Genomic DNA, 17,948 nt, shown 5'->3' with positions numbered 1-17,948 from the left:
GCTGGGGTGATCAGATGAAGAGCCGTGGTTTTCAAAGGATACACTGGAGAGCCTGGCTACCAGTGTTGGTCAAGTTACTTGAAAAAAGTAATCAGTAACTAATTACTGTTACTTTACTGATTACTTATTTTCAAAAGTAATTAATTACTTAGTTACTTAGTTACTTTTTAAAAACACGATTTACAACCTGAAGAGGTGATAAAGTGATAGATCTTTCAGCCCAATTCTACTTTTTCTACATAATCCATCATACAAAATGTAATCAAATGGAAAAGTCTATTTTTTTTAACTTGTTTTATCAGTTTTAATCTTTTAACTTTATACATCAAGCAAAAATTTTATTATATGCAACATTCTCTGACTTGAATAAATTAGTTTAACATTTAAACCTATTTTCTGCACATTCCAGCACATAAAATAAAATATTTTTTGTGTTTACACTCACTCTTTCAAATAGATGCAAGTAAAACACAGCAGAAAATAAATAAAGTCAAAGACTCAGCGGTGCTGTTGCTCTATTTTCACCTGTAAAGCAGGACTACAGTAGGCGGAGGTTTACCCTGGTGCAGGTGTGCCGCGGTCAGTTGAAGAATCCGCGACTTTCTCTGTGAGTTTCCCATTACGTCATGGCGCACCCGGTGCTTGCTTGGAAGTTTAAGGGTTTTTTTCGCTGTAAAAAGAAGTTTTCTTCCCACGCACAATGGACGCTAATGTTTTTGTCACTTTTTATGGAATCAAACTCAAAGTAAGGTCAGTACTTCCACGCTTTAAACGCTGCACGCTCATACTCTCTCCCACAATCGATATGTGATCCATTGTTGATCTGCAGACAGCTGTTGTCACTAACGGCGCACTCGCTTACGTCACTGTCGTGAGACATTCTCGCAAAAAATCACGGTTTTAGTAACGCAGCGTTCCTACGGGAAAGTAACGGTAATCTAATTACCGTTTTTGCAATAGTAAACCCTTACTTTACTCGTTACTTGAAAAAAGTAATCAGATTACAGTAACGCGCCCATCTTTGCTGGCTACCACAGCATTCTGCAGCACCACGCAATGGTGGTCCCTCTGGTATGCGCTTAGTTGGTCAGGGGTTCATCCTACAGCAAAACAATAACCCAAAACATAAGTCTGAGCTATGCCAGAATTACCTCAGGAAAAAAGAACAAGATGGTAAGCTTAAAAACAGTCTCCAGACTTAAACCCCATCGAGATGGTTTGGAATGAACTGGACAGAAGAGTAAAAGCAAAGCAACCTACAAGTGCCACACATTTATGGGAACCTCTGCAACACATACGGGAAGAACTTTCTGGAGAATATTTGACTTCTGTTATAGAAAGACTGCATTGGTGGTATGTTTTGGGTCATTATCATGCTGGACGACACATCAATGACCCATCTTCAGTGTCCTAGTTGAGGAACGGAAGTTCTCGCCCAAGATTTCACAGTAAATGGCCGCATCCACTGGCCTCTCAATGCAGTGATGTCGTCCTTAATCCTTAGTACCGGTACTTAGTAATGTTATAGTTTTGGGCTAATGCACCACCTTTCTCATGATCATCAAATGATGGCTATTTTGATTCCATTCCCATTTTCAAATAATTGCACCAACAGCTGTGTTCTTTTCATCACACTTTTTTTCTGATGGTCTTGTAGCCAAATTCCAGAATTCCAGCCTTGTGCTTGTCTATAATCTTGTCCCTGACATCCTTTGAGAGCTCTTTGGTAATGTGAGTTTTTTTTTCAGGGTTTTGGTTGATATTCTGTTCCTGTCCAATAAAATGAAACTATCATAAAAAATAGACTGCTTATTCCTTTGTAAGTGAGCAAACTTAAAATTCAGCAGATCAAACATTTTTCACCCAACTACACTGGACAGATTATTTACTGGCCAGTTATTAACCAGTTAGTAAACATTAATTATTGTGTTGTTATTAGTTACTGATAAATAAGTATTAAGTGCAGTTAATGATCAATTTGCTTTTTATTTGATGATGGTTAATATGCTGACTGTGTTACTGACTTCTTGGAAAATATACCTAAACACAAGACTAATATTTAGTGGTAGTTACCAGTGTGCTGGTGGGAATCCACAGTTGAGATCCCCTTAGACTTGATGTTTCCACTTGCTCCTCCAGAACCACCAGCTCCACCTCCCCCTTGATGTAGCCACAATTTCTCTCAAGGATGGAACGCAGCACCTCCAAGAGAACCACGCTGGTGGTGCATCCCATGGTGCTCCCAGATGCTCACAGGTACCATGCAGGAAAAGCTGAATTTTTGCGACACACAGATACAGCAGCCCCAACTTTGTCTGTCAAACTTGACCTCTTTCCCACAAAGTCCTGTTGCAGATGAACTGACAGGTATCAGATGATCCCCTGTAGCTTACAAGGATTCCCAATCATTCCATTTGAAACACATTCACCATTTTGAAAAGCAAATCCAGCAAATCTCAGCCTAAGGGTCAGGCTGCTGAGTGGCATCCTTCTGTTTGCTGCTCAGTGGGGATGAACGGCATGAGGCTGCTGAGCTGCTCTTTCAGTCAGAGCAGGGCGTTGACTAACAGCCTCCTCTTCCTTCTGCTGGGGGATGAGGATGCTCAGTTGCTCTTTCCTTCTCCCTCTCTCTCCCCTTTCTCTTTCCCCCTTTTGTCAAACTCGTATCTCACTCATTCTTGTCACTACCCCGCCCCACCCACTCCTTCTCGCTCTCTCAGCAGCCCCCCACCCCCAACCTACAGTCATGCAGCTTAGTCATTTATCTGACTCTGCATGCTTTGTCAACAGTACAAGCAGACTACTACTAACAAAAATGCAAACACAGACTCACCCACACATAAATCACCTCCTGCAAACAACGTTTTACTCTTCCTCTTTCCCCCTCTCGCTTGATATTCTTTTCCCCACTGACACTGGAATTACAGCAGATGCAGTAATCTTTGATGTCATTTAGTCTTAAAAGGAATGACTTAACTTCCCTTGATCTTGTGTGGCAGTCACATGGTCACTAACACAAGCCTGGTATTACTTTTACTGTTATTTACTGGTCGCTGTCCTACTGCGTCATAGAAAAAGCTATAAAATATACAGGTGTGTTTATTTACAGCAATTTAAATGTATATTCTTCATCTTCTCTGTGGTTGCTGGTATAAATATTTGATCAGTGATTGACATACTCACCTACTTTTAAGTGGATGATGTAGCACAATGGGTAACACCTGGATAACGCATCTGATTCTGATAGGAGATATACATAATTGTCAGGATGTCACAGTCTCCTGTGGAGACATGGGTTCGAATCCCACTTCTGACACAAATTATTTATGGCAGCTGGATAGTGTAGTAGTAAGAGTACACACCTTTGAAGCGGGAGTCACAAGTTTGAATTCTGCCCAGTATCTAGTAAGTTACTGAATGAAGTTATTTAAATAAGTTCACGTGTACTGCAATCATTTTTTTTTCTATTAAACTAGTGTATGCATGAGGATAATTGTAAAAATACACACATACAGTTAAGACTTTTCAGAGAAGCTCATATAGTAATGTCAGTTACTGGAACCTCAACTTTATTCCTACAAAAGGAGTTTCTAGGTCTACTGTACACCTTGGAAATCTTAGGATCTCACAAGCCAGCGTTGTCCTGGTAATGATCTACCTTCAAGTAAAGGTAAAGGCTAATTTATACCATTGAGGCCTCATCTCAAAAACTGACATAGAAGTAACTCTGTCTGTGAAGCTGGATTAAAGAAATAAGTACTTAAAGTTTTAAAAACGTGTTTAGCACCATCTTCTGTCAGTATGGAACCTTACGTCACCGATTGGTTGGTCACTGTCAATAGACTTAAACTAGCAACAGAACCAATAACTCAGGGGAATATAAAGAGAGTAAACTAAAAAAATCTGTTTAAGGGGACCACTTTTGTGCTGCAACAATAACTTTTATGTTAAAATCAAGGCTATACTGTCTACTTTCTGAAGCAGTAAGTGGTTGTACGTTGTTTAGCTAACTGCACTGACACAAGAAAATCCACCTGTTAGCCATAATGTTTGTGTTTGTAAAGCACTTTAAAAATAAGGGCTATGTGGAGAAGAGTCTGTTTGAGTCAGGTGAAAGCTGGTTCAACCCACTGTTACAGCCAGAGGCAGCACAAATGTGACCCCCTTAAACTGATTTTTAGTTTTAGTGTCCCTTTTTTCCCTAAATAAATAACTGCTGTTACAGCAGTTATTGTAGTTATTGGTTGTCTTATTAGTAAGATTTCCATTAGTTTATGTTAGTTATGTCAGTTTTTGAGAGCCGGCCTCAATGGTGTAATCAGCCTTTATACATTTACTGTTTCATTTCTACTTCAAGCACAGTGAGGGGATCGTTGTTCCACTGCTTTATAATCCTGCTATATAAATACATTCAGACTGAATTGAAAACTGTCAGCTGTGGTGGAAAATAACATCTATGAGCATGAAATTCTATAAAGCTATAGAGCAAAAACTAAACAAAATAATGAACTGAAAAACGATAACATGGTCTTTAGACCTGCACAGCAGAGCTCCACAGTTGACATTAATTCTCTATTCTGCAGGATATTTTTGCTACTAAATTCTCAAATCACTTGCAACAGGCATTCTGTTTTCACTTTTGAAAGCTCCCTTTAGAAGTAAGGACAGTAACCTGCATGTATATATTCATTTGAGTTTCCCTTTCAATAAATACAAATACTTTTTGATCTTTTTCCATGTGTTGTAAAGCAGACTGCAAAACAAAAACAGGAAAATCGCCCTCAGTCAGCAAAGCAAACATTATGCTTTTCTCATGTGCACATCCTTGAATAAGTCTTTATTCTAAAGTAACTTGAAGCCTGTAATGCCAGGAGACATGGACCAATGCTGCCTCCCAGAGGCTGATACTAACAGTGCAACAACCCCGATAACTTGCTGGAAAAAGCCAGGAGACACTTCTAACCTGAATATATTCTGAAAAAGCTTTCTATGAAACAAAACAAAACAACAAAAAAGCTCCAGATATATGGTCACTAAAAGCTTTGCCCAAACACTGTAACACTGCCCAGTGTGAGCAAGCAAACGAATGGTTTCACTAATGTGGTTTGATTTGATTTAATCAGTTCAATTACACACAGCATCTCTTAACCATCTAGGATGAAAAGAGGAATGCAATTTTTCCATTTTAATGGGGTAAGACTATAGGCTGACAGGCAAAATCAGGAAGATAATATGGTAAATACGGTACAAAATAATAAGGATATTATATGATTATCCATCCATGATATGGCTCTTGTTCAATGAATACAAACAATAAAACACAGGTACTTTTAAGTTAGTTGAGGTTATGGGGAGAGGGACCCTATAGGGGTCCAAGCAGGGCTGGACTGGGACAAAAAAATCAGCCTAGGCATTTTGACTACAGACCGGTCCACCAGGTATTATAGGAAAAACCATAAAGCTCTTTGCTTAGGCTGCTGCCCCCGCGACCCAGCCTCGGATAAAGCGGATGAAGATGGATGGATGGATGGATGGATGGATGGATGGATGGATGGATGGATGGATGGATGGATGGATGGATGGACCATAAAGCCTTTGAATGAAAACAAACGTCGTTGTGACAGTGATGTACACTGTCTTGTTGGTATATATGTATCACTCTAAAACTTAAACCTACACTCCCTATTCTGGTATTCTAAACAGTACTTAGCCAAAACCCAAAGACTGCTTGGTCGAGTTAACCTCCTAAACTATCTACAACACATGGTGGAAACCTGACATTAAGACAGAGAAGACTAGAGGTAAAACATGACCATTACTGAATATTAAAAATAATAAATGACAGATTTAGTGATGTTTTCATGAACTATTTATTTACCACATCAATTAACATCATGGCAGGGCAAAATATTTTTTCTAACAAAAAACTAACTAACAAAATAACTAAAAACTGATATTTGCTAGACGTTTTAAATGAGAATAAGAAAGAAAAGTATTTCTTTGTGCCCCCTTTCCCTGTTAATGCCCTACCTGCCGTCCTGGCAAAACTTTGCTAGAGCCGCCCCTACACAGTTACCAGATGTCAGCTAAGTAAAAAAGGATACTGGTGTTATTTGTCTCTCAAACAGTTCATAACTTCCCTTCAACTAATTCATGTCACCTAAAAGGTAAACCTGTTTCTCCATCACCTGTTCAGCTCTGATGATTCAGTAAGGACATCTCCTGGTTTCATCTTCATGTTTCCCAGATATCCAAACCGATATCAAGACCAGCAGCTTTTACAGCTGTGGCTCCAGCAAACATCAGCTGATACTAGAAAGTAATATTAAATCAATTCTAACAACAGCTGATCAAGCTTAAACGTGCTGCTGCCACTGGTTTCCTCTTTCTGGTGCAAAGTGGGCGATAAACAAACAAGACAGACGGGACTTGTGACAGAAAAGCCAATCAGCTGATCATTGATCAGTTTCGTGATTGAAGTAGCAGCAGCTGCCTCCCCTTTCCCTCATCCACCTGCTGGCCTCCACCACTTTCTAATTTTACTGAATCTGTGGAAGCTCCGCCATAGCCACCACCAAACAATTGAGTTATTTTTACACATCTGCCAGCATCTGGCCAATCCGCCACCTTTCATTGTTTACACCGTTACGGGGAAAAAACAGAACAACAAAAAAAATCAGCGCATAAAAACGAAAAATTACCATCGGCCCACCGGACAGATTCCCAGTATGCCCAATGACCAGTCCAGCTATGGGTCCAAGGACAGTCTCATTGAAATGTGAAGGGCTCAGATCATGTTCCCATTGTTCTTTGAGTGTTACTGTGCTTCCTCTCTTCATCTCAGGCACAGAGGCCATAAGTTTCATCATGGACGTAAATTTAGGCTAAAAGTAATGAATGCACTCCACTGTGATTTGGGTATTGAGTGCCTGCAGGTATTGGCAGAGTGAAACAGGGTCCACATGAACCCTGCAGAAGAACGTTTTTATTTCAAAAAAAAACAAAAAAACAAACATGTTCGGATAGACTTTTAGTAGCTTTAAAATTAGCACACTGTTGCTGTTTTTTGTTTCAATCTAAGTAGGCTTCAAGTTTTCTAATTGTATCGCTTTTTGTCCAACTTTCACATGTCAGGATCCTCAAGCAACCAAAGAGGCCATGAATGTTGTCCACACCGAAAACCTATTTTTGCACATGCTCCACAGAACTGGATATGCAATTGTGTCATCTGGGTCAGATAAAATATTTTCTGGTCACTGCCCATTTTTTGCAGACACAAGTGACTACACAGCTGATTGAAATAGCCACTGGGTTTTTTTTTCATGATGGTTATTTGAAAGTATTTATAGACAGTGGAATACCGAGAGTGTAGCCTGATGTGTTTCACCGAATCATGGCTGCACCAGGACATTCCCGATGAGAATGCTTCCGTGGAAGGCTTCCACACTGTTCGGGCGGACAGGGACAGCATCGCTAGCGGTAAGCGTAAAGGAGGTGGGCTTGCTGTTTTAGTTAACAACCGGTGGTGTAACCCTGCCAACATAACAATCAAAGAAAGGATTTGTTGCCCGGACACTGAACTGTGTGCTGTTGGACTCAGGCCGTATTATTTACCCAGGGAATTCTCTCACGTCATCTTGGTGGCTGTCTATGTTCCCCCCTCTGCTAACCCCACAGCTGCATGTGACACTATCCACTCTGCCATAGCTCGGCTACAGACTCAGTACCCGAGTGCCTTTATTGTGATCTCGGGTGACTTCAACCATGTATCACTGGACAATACACTACCAACATTCAAACAATATGTGGACTGTCCCACCAGGGGAGACAAAACTTTAGACTTACTGTATGCTAACGTCAAGGATGCATACAGCTCCTCCTCCCTCCCCCCACTTGGTAGGTCAGATCATAACCTGATTCACCTCACCCCCCGCTATGTGCCAATTGTGAGGAGGGAACCTGTGACCACCAGGACTGTTAGGAGGTGGTCAGAGGAGGCAATAGCGGAACTACAGGGCTGTTTCGAGGTGACCGACTGGGAAACACTCTGTGAGCCTCACGCCGAGGACATCAATGGGCTTACTGAGTGTATCACAGGCTACATAACTTTCTGCACCGACTCCATTGTTCCAGCTCAGACTGTTCATTGTTACCCAAATAACAAGCCGTGGGTGACTAAGGACATCAAAGCCCTCCTCAACAACAAGAAGAGGGCTTTCAGAGGGGGCAACAAAGAGGAGGTGAGGAAGATCCAGGTGTTACTAAAGGACAAGATCAGAGAGGCTAAGGACAATTACAGGAGGAAGCTGGAGTGGAAACTCCAGCAGAACAGCATGAGAGAGGTGTGGAGGGGCATGAAGACCATCACTGGATTCAGGCCAACCAACAGCAGGGGAGCTGAGGGAGGTGAGAATAGAGCCGACGAGTTGAATCTGTTTTTCAATAGATTCGACACCACAGTGTCTGCTCCCACCCCCACAACCTCACCTGCAGTCAGCCTGGAATCCAGAGCCACACCACTGTGCCAGCCTCTCTCTTCACATGTTGCCTCCTGTGAGATTCCTGACACCCCTCCCCCACCCATCACCTTCACTCAATACCAGGTTGAGATGCAAATGAGGAGACTTCACTCAGGCAAGTCTGCTGGACCAGACGGAGTGAGTCCCCTTGTCCTCAAGACCTGTGCCCCCCAGCTGTGTGGAGTCTTTCATAAACTGTTTATGCTGAGTCTGAGTCTGCATGTCCCGGTGATGTGGAAGACATCATGCCTCGTCCCTGTACCAAAGACGCCTCGTCCCAGTGGCCCCCAGGATTACAGGCCCATGGCACTGACCTCCCACATCATGAAGACCCTGGAAAGGCTCATCCTGGACCAGCTGCGACCCATAGTAAGACCACATCTGGATCCCCTTCAGTTCGCTTATCAGCCTCGTCTCGGAACAGAGGACGCCATCATCTACCTGCTCAATCGTGTCTACACCCATCTGGACCAGCCGGCGAGCACTGTGAGGGTCATGTTTTTTGACTTTTCCAGTGCTTTCAACACCATCAGGCCGACCCTCCTGGGTGATAAGTTAGCAGCGATGCAGGTGGATGCTTCTCTGGTGTCCTGGATTGTTGATTACCTGACAGGAAGACCACAATATGTACGTCTCCCACAGTGTGTGTCTGACAAGGTGATTAGCAACACAGGGGCACCACAGGGGACTGTCCTCTCCCCCTTCCTCTTCACCCTCTACACCACAGACTTCAGCCACTGCACAGAGACCTGCCATCTTCAGAAGTTTTCTGATGACTCTGCGGTGGTTGGATGCATCAGCAGGGATGATGAGACAGAGTACCGGGCTGTGGTCGACTCCTTTGTCACGTGGTGTGAGCAGAATCATCTGCAGCTCAACGTGGCAAAGACCAAGGAACTGATCGTGGACTTCAGGAAGACCAGGAAACACTTGACCCCTGTTTCAATCCAGGGGGTCAGTGTTGACATTGTAGAGGACTATAAATACCTTGGAGTACACATTGACAATAAACTGGACTGGGCTAAAAACACCACAGCACTTTACAGGAAGGGCCAGAGTCGTCTCTATTTTTTGAGGCGACTGAGGTCCTTCAACATCTGCCAGAAAATGCTGAGGATTTTCTATGAGTCTGTTGTGGCCAGTGCGATCCTCTATGCTGTTGCATGCTGGGGGAGCAGGCTGAGGGTCGCAGATGCCAACAGACTTAATAAACTGATCCGTAAGGCCAGCAATGTTGTGGGGATGGAGCTGGACTCCCTCAAGGTGGTGTCGGAGAGGCGGATGCTGTCCAAGATAAAGACAATGTTGGATAACACCTCCCACCCACTCCATGACATGTTGGTCAGTCACAGGAGCTCGTTCAGTGAGAGACTGAGATTACCGAAAAGCACCACTGAACGACACAGGAAATCATTCCTGCCTGTGGCCATCTCCCTGTACAACGCATCCACTTAACACACTGTTTGCTGCTACAGCTACACATGTTTCTTTTCCAACTATTTATTTATAAGTGACTTATGTATGTATGTATGTATATATATGTATATATTGTACTATTCTTAGTTAGCGTATTGTCTGTCTTGTCTTAATGTTGGTTTAAAATGGAGCACTGTAACAAAAAATAATTTCCCCCAGGGATCAATAAAGTATTCTGATTCTGATTCTGATTAATGAACATCAGTGTCAGTATGCCAGAGTTAGCCAAAAGTCTACGTGTCACGCTTGACCTGGCAGGTCAGACAAAAACAATAAATAAGAAATTTAACAACAACATCAAACAATTTATAACGATCCAGTTCAGACAACAAATACATAAAATTACATGAAATATCATACTTATAAAGTGTAACTATTTACAATTTTACATATAAAAGATAAAACTATACATGAGTAATTATCATGTTTAGCTCTACAATGTGTTTTATGGCTTTGCCAATCACGATGGCAGGAAAATCTGGCTAAACAAAGAAGAAATCTTAATTTGGGATTATCTTAGTCTTGTTTCATTTGTTCACAGAATAATTAAGATTTGTTGAGCTCTGAAAAAGACTCTTCAGTTGAAATGCAATAAATGCTTCCTGCAAAATCTGAGGCAAAAAAACCTCCAATGAACAAAACAGCAACGTCAAAACACACAAAACATTTTGCAACAAGTTGAAGCCTCTCCTATACACTCACTTAAATTACAGCTGCAGGCTATGCAGCAGAAATAAAAACACGGCAAAAACATGCAGAGACAATCCAAAAAACATGACGTGGCGTTCAAACAAGAAGCAGCTTCTTCATTTGTGAGCCTGCGGGCATTAAAAGGATCAGTGGCCTGTCTGGTTTGGTTTGGTTGGCAAAATGTCAAAATCATGTCATGATGTTGGAATTTCAGATTACAGTGATGTTGACTTTTGTTGTTTTCTTACAACGAATAAAAAAGAAATAATGTTTCTCCTGCAGTCTCCTCTACACCAGACTGACCACAGTGTTTACTTCACTGTAAGGGTGGTAATGACACAGAGCATGAGGCAGCCTAAAGAAAGAAAGCATGGAAACCACATGGTTTGAAAAGGCTTAGGCTCAGCGATCAGTCATAGCAACTCAGGACCACAAAAACCAGCAGACAACCAAACGGCCGGCACCATCACAGCCCCTGTATCATGTCACAGATATAGGTCAGCAGTGCTAAAGCATCTGCAAATCTGCAGCTTATCTCTGCCAGTCTTTTAATGCTCTAATCAGACCAAATCCTCTGGAGTGGAATTGACTCTTAAGTGGTTCCACGGTTCCACCGAAAATGGGAGGTGATATTAAGGTATCAGGATGCACATTATATGGTTAGTGTCTCTCACTTTCACACATTTACAGGGGCCACGAGGTTATTCAGGCTCATTAACAAAGAACCTAAAATATTAAAAGAAAAAGACAGAATTTAACTGGGCATGAGTATGAAGAAGTGGGTAAAGGCAAGGCAGGGAAATGGCAGAATGATGTATAAAATGTCTAAGTAAACATTTCCCACAGTTGGAAGTCATTATTAAAATGCCATAGGCTGTCCTTAGCTCCTTAGCTCTACTGCTTGGCCTCCACTTTGTTTACACTACAGCGTGTGTACGAGCACTTGTTCCAAGAACTGGCCTCACTCTTGAATTTAGACGATTTATTGCATCTGCGGGTATTCATAATTGATGACCCCGCGGGTGCTTAATGTGACACCACATTATGGAAGAGAAAGAGGGCAAGTTTAAAAATAGCCATCATCTCATCCATTATTAAACACAACCCAGAGATTTGATTCAGTATCCATTATGCCACTCCACACACTGGCCTAAGACAGAATTAATAGTCTACTGTGACATAACAGAAATGAAGACTAACACTACATAATGGATTGTTTTATGTAAGTTGAAGAGCTGTATGTACAGCAGCCCATGCCCATCTACCAAACACTTCCTGTGTTTTTCTCAATCCTGTATCCTTGTTGATTAAACCACCAAGCAACCACAGTCCAACACCAGCCAACCTCATTTTTGCTGGACCAGAGTTTTTAACTTAAATTAACAACTGAAAAGATATCTTTCAGGCTTCTGCTAACTATTTTCACTAATCCTATTTTTACCTGTGAAAAATCGTAGAAGGATATTACTAAATTTAGATATATACATGTATGTAGTTATTCATCTTAACTTTTATTTAATATTTCAATTTGCAAAGAGAGAAACAGAAAACAAGATATAAGGGCTTGACAGAAGTCTAAATGATAAGTCAGTTATCTTAATATAATAAATTAAAGCAAGGGGGAGGTAAAGGTAGTAAACTCAGCCTACCAATATCTTTGAAGCTTAACATTTAAAATATGACAAAAATAAATATGACTTAAATATTAATCTAATCCGTGCTTTAAAAACAAAAGATTATATGGCTTAAGGGGTTATGTGTTGGACAGTCCTTGATTGGATGCACTGTTTTCTGAGTCTGACGATGACAAGAATTTATGACATGACAGTCATGCAACAATTTGTGAGCTTTACAGGCACCGGTGGATCACATTACTCTTAAACAGAGCTGTTTTATTTCTCCTTGTTTCCACTCTTTACATAGACATAGTTACATGTGAAAACCCCACTGCAGTATTTTTAACTATCCTGATGAGCTGGTCAGGAATGATACATTTTTTATTTGTTTGTTTTACTATTACATGTGCCACAGAGCACACAAGTGCAGAATAATCTTCCTTCATACTGTAAATATGAGAGTGGAGAGAGTGGACAGCTTCAAATACCTCGGAGTTCACATCACGCAGGACCTGTCATGGTCCTGTCACATCAACACCGTGGTGAAAAAGGCCCGTCAGCGTCTCTACCACCTCAGACGCTTGAGAGACTTCCAACTGCCCTCCAAGGTGCTCAGGAACTTTTACTCCTGCACCATAGAGAGCATCCTGACGGGAAACATCTTAACCTGGTTCGGGAACAGCACCGTGCAGGACAGACGAGCTCTACAGAAGGTTGTGCGGTCAGCTGAGCGCACCATCCGCTCCGAGCTCCCTGACCTGCACTCAATCTACAGCAGGCGGTGCTGGACCAAGGCCAGGAAGATCGTGAAGGACCTCAACCATCCCAACAACAGACTGTTTTCTCTGTTGAGGTCAGGAAAGCGATTCCGCTCCCTGAAGACCAACACAGAGAGACTGAGGAGGAGCTTCTTCCCGCAGGCGATACGGTCTCTCAATCACACCACCACACAGTACTGACCCACACATACAGTTCTTACACACACACTGGACATTCTGGACATTGTTTTCACTTCATCACTTAAATCACTTTAAGCATATTTGCACTGCACAAGACATAATGTGGATTGCACAACACTGGACACTACATTCTTCATTTCCAGTTAATACTTGTACAGCTGCTGTTATTGTGTATATATTTATTTATATTTCTTCATACATTCTTATATAGTGGTGGCATGGTGGTTAGCACTGTTGCCGCACAGCAAGAAGGTCCTGAGTTCAATTCCACCATCAGGCCGGGGCCTTTCTGTGTGGAGTTTGCATGTTCTCCCCGTGTTTGCGTGGGTTCCCTCCGGGTACTCCGGCTTCCTCCCACCGTCCAAAGACATGCAGCTTGAGGGGATAGGTTAATTGGATAATCCAAATTGTCACTAGGTGTGAATGTGCGAGTGAATGTGAGTGCGAATGGTTGTTTGTCCCTGTGTGTTGGCCCTGCGACAGACTGGCGACCTGTCCAGGGTGTACCCCGCCTCTCGCCCTATGAGAGCTGGGATAGGCTCCAGCGCCCCCCGCGACCCTGAAAAGGATAAGCGGAAGCGAATGGATGGATGGATGGATTCTTATATAGTTTTGTATTTTGTTGTACAGTTATTTTATTTTCAACTTTAATTTATATATTTTATCTTATTCTTTCCCAATTAAATTTACCCTTCATTTAGGGCTGCTCAATTAATCGAATTTTAATCACGATTACGATCTGGGCTTTCAACGATCATTAAAAATGACAGAGCCGATTATTAGCCCCTTATTATTATTATTATTATTATTTTATTTTATTTTTTTTTTTAAAGTCATTGTTAACCCTTTAAAGCCGGTCAAAGCAGCATGCTCCGTTTTGCATAACTATTTTTAAATCCCTGTAGAACCGGAACCATGTAAGCTAGCGCAATAATTTGTTTTGCATATGAAACTTACATCTTATGCCATCAGCTTGTCCTCGGTCACGGTTTCCTTCCACATAAAGCTTTGCAAAAATTGCATAAAAAGCGCTTGCAGGAACAAAAACATAATATTCCAGAAACACGCTTTGCCAATCCGATCAGCTGTTCGTAAGACTTCCCACAGTGAAACAGACGTCAGCGCGAACGATCGCATGTCCGCCATTTCCTGCCCGAAACCGGAAGTGACGTCATTTTCGCGGAAAATGTAGTTTTTTACTTGTAGGCCTTAAAAACCTATACTGGTCATGTTAGACTTTTCTGAATAGTTTCTGGGATGCTTAGAACTCGAATTGCACTGCTGGAAATAGTTTATTTTGATGCACATGCTGTTTTCTTAGCAAATTTGCATCATAGGATTGTTTTTTCGTTTTTCCTGCAGTATATAAAAATTGGTGTATCTCCAAAATAAAACTATGAAGACACTCAAAATAAATTTCCTGTTGTTGTAAACTATTTTTTGCAACTTTTTTGTATTTAAAGTTTTGAGGGATAAACCTCTTAAATTTCTCCAAGTAGAAATATATGTAAAAAAAACAAAAACGATTTTCAATTTTTTTTGTAGTTTATTGCACTTTTTTGCAATTAATGTAGTTACTATGGACTTAATGCATACATATTATTAAAATATGGGCTATAACAGTTGTATAGCAACTTGAAATGCTCCCACAAATGGCACTACAACATGTAAAAAAAATAATATAAGCTCTGGCGGACTTGGTTCTATAGTAGGTCTTAAAGGGTTAAATAAATATCGTCAAATAATCGTGATCTCAATTTCAGTGAAAATAATCGTGATTATCATTTTTGCCATAATCGAGCAGCCCTACCCTTCATTCTAATTTGTGTTGTACAGTTATTTCATTTATAACCTTAATTTATATTTTATTCCTTCCTAGTTAAATTTACCCTTTTTAATTTTTCATATTTATTTCCTATCTTATTCATAGCCTTTTCCTTTTTGGTTTTCTTTAGGTCACGAGCAGTTGTCCAAGCATTTCACTACATATCATACTGTGTATGACTGTGTACGTGACAAATAACAATTTGAATTTGAATTTGAATTTGAAATAAGACAGGCATATTTTGTTACCTTTGTCATTGTGTGGCCGTTTGGTCATTGTCTAGTTAAAAGATGAAACTGTGCGGGTCAGATGACAGAATGTGTATGGATGGGTGTGTTTAGCCTTCATTACGTTAGAGCTGGTGTATATTTCAGTTACCTGGCAACCTCTTCGGGAAAACAGTAGGTCGTGGCGAGTGTAAAGTATATGCACCAGAAATTGGCAGTTTGAACATAATGTTTTTGATACAGTAAAACACGCCATTCTTTAGAAGTACTGCCTTTGAGCAAGGCACTGAACTTTGCACCAAACAAATTCTCCTCTGTAGCAAGAACGAAGCAAACTACTCCAAAGGTACACTGCATGATACACAGTGGGTCAAATATGTTCATTCACTTGCCTTGGTAAGAGCCTTTCTCTTACCATCAACACTGACGTCCTGACAGCCTCGGAGACGCTCTGCCTCAGCTCTGCGGCGGTTCCCGGTTTGTTGAGACCCCGGGTAAACTTCCTCGCCTCCAGTGGCGCAGCAGCCATAGTATAGCCCACCTTTCATCAGACAGACAGGTCCCGCGACGAGCACACGGTGTGCGAGGTTGTTTACAAGCTGTCGCTGCAAAACGTAGATACTCTGCGCTCCGGGATGTCCGACTTGCCTAAGCGCAGAATCGTGCAGTTTTATTCTGTCGTCATGCTTTTCGTAAACTTAACGCTAGCGGACAGTGTAGCCCAGGATACCTGGCGACTGCGTCCCCAGTCAACAGCGACCAGAGAGCAACATCCAAAATCCTGCGGCGTCTGGTCCCGGCAGCCGAGGTCCCTTTCGCAAACAGACACGCCTCCTTTAGTCATTAGGACAGAGCTTTTTCAGCCATCATGTGCCTATCTGGCCAAGTTCTGTGACTCCATAGTGTAATTGTTTCCTCATACGATAGTGAAAGCTGCTGTCAGGTGGTTCGATTCCAGTGGGAAATACATATGGCCTGTGGACTTGAGTCAGGAAGGAAATTTGTAAAACTACAAAATTAAACACGACGAGCTACCCGCTGTGAAAAGGGAGCCTCGGAAATCAGAGCCCTTGAGTTGAGCTGTGGCCCATATTAACTACCCTTGAAACGGGAAACGTTCTAATGTTTTTCCGTGGTATAGATGATGTGAGGTTTAAGTGTTTTCTGTCTCTTTCCAATATTAAAAGCTTCAGTGTTTTCCATTGCAATTAGGGTTATTTGTTTTATATATTCATAAAAGGACTATATAGGAAAATATATATAGGAAAACTTGATTTTTGAGATTAGATGAGGGAAAACCACACACCGGTTAGTCATAGGCACGGGCTAACGTTGCCACCTGCTGGAATAATTACAGTGTACTTTAACACTTATAATGTTTTATTCACTACACAGAGGCAGTAAAGTAACACTAATGATTGAATAACAAACGATGCCTTAAATGACAATTGGAAAATTCTAAGTATAAGTAGGTAAATGCAGGAATAGTACATTATATATTAACGCTCGATCAATGACTAATAAAACGTTCTTGCTGAACGATTTTATTCTTTCCAAGAAACTGGACTTCTTATTTCTAATTGAAACCTGGCAGCGCGATGGTGACTTTTCATCCTTCATCGAACTTTCCCCGAGTGGGTACTCCTTCATCAGCCAGCCTCGGACGTCGGGTCGAGGAGGAGGTGTCGCTGCGGTGTTTGTCGGACATTTGTCATCCTTTGAACTACAGCTGGTTAGAATTGGAAATAAAGATCCGTTTTACTGCGCTGTAGTGTGTGGCCTAAACAGTATGTTTTAAAGGAGTTCAGTGACTTTTTATCCTCGACTTTGAAGCATAGTCGGGGATTTTAATATATACTCTGACCTCTTTGCCAGAGGTTTCCTTAGCGTCATGGATTCTTTTCATTTTACTCAGGATGTGTCTGGTCCCACACACACCAAAGGACACACACTGGACCTTGTTTTTACTTTAGGTTTAAACATTGATTTTATTTGTACTGAGGACATTTTTATTTCGGCCCATCGTTGTATTCTTTTTAACCTGTCTTTTCATCTGTCTCTCTCTCCTATTCGACATGTGGTTAGCTCTCGCATCTTAAATTCCTCCACTGCTGTTAAATTTTCCGATGCCTTTAATTTAGTTTTATCTCCTTATAACGATGTTCATTTTGTAACAAATCTTTTTAATAATCATTGTCTTTCTATTTTAGACGTGGTTTGTCCTGTCAAAACTAGCTCAGATTTCAAATTCGTCTCCCTGGATAAATGACAGCATTCGCTCCTTGAAGCGTTGCTGCCGTAAGGTTGAGCGTTTATGGAGGAAAACGCTTTTGCATGTCAAGCTCCTTCATTTAAAGATAAGATAAGATAAGATAACCTTTATTAGTCCCACACGTGGGAAATTTGTTTTGTCACAGCAGGAAGTGGACAGTGCAAAAGTTATGAGGCAAAAATTAGAATACAATAAGAATAAATACAGTACACAACTGTACAGAATAGAATAAAATAAAATACTATATACAGTAGAATAAAATAAAATAAATATACAATAAGATAAAAAATAGAATACAAATACAAATACTATATACAACTGAGTAAAAATACAACGATGACAGAAAGGATTATTGCACTTAGTA

At 41.2% G+C, this 17,948-nt stretch overlaps 1 protein-coding gene across 19 annotated transcripts in view; it reads right to left on the bottom strand.

Moving 5' to 3' along the window:
- LOC113015756 (dedicator of cytokinesis protein 9-like) overlaps nt 1–16,372 on the bottom strand; it is a 64,799-nt gene extending 48,427 nt beyond the window's left edge. For 14 of the 19 annotated variants that reach the window (XM_026157975.1, XM_026157977.1, XM_026157981.1 and 11 more), the window contains exon 1: nt 2,074–2,636. In XM_026157975.1, coding sequence (XP_026013760.1) covers nt 2,074–2,235 — 162 coding nt within the window. In that variant the 5' untranslated portion in view covers nt 2,236–2,636. Of the gene's footprint in view, nt 1–2,073; nt 2,637–15,727 lie in introns of those variants that run through there. The other 5 variants (XM_026157979.1, XM_026157994.1, XM_026157996.1 and 2 more) reach the window with 3 other exon arrangements.
- Nucleotides 16,373–17,948: the final 1,576 nt, after the last annotated feature.

The sequence above is a fragment of the Astatotilapia calliptera genome, chromosome 23 (assembly GCF_900246225.1).
Source record: "Astatotilapia calliptera chromosome 23, fAstCal1.2, whole genome shotgun sequence".
Classification (NCBI taxonomy): domain Eukaryota; kingdom Metazoa; phylum Chordata; class Actinopteri; order Cichliformes; family Cichlidae; genus Astatotilapia; species Astatotilapia calliptera.
The sequence above is the reverse complement of the archived record's forward strand: the minus strand, read 5'-3'. Positions and strand labels throughout refer to the sequence as shown.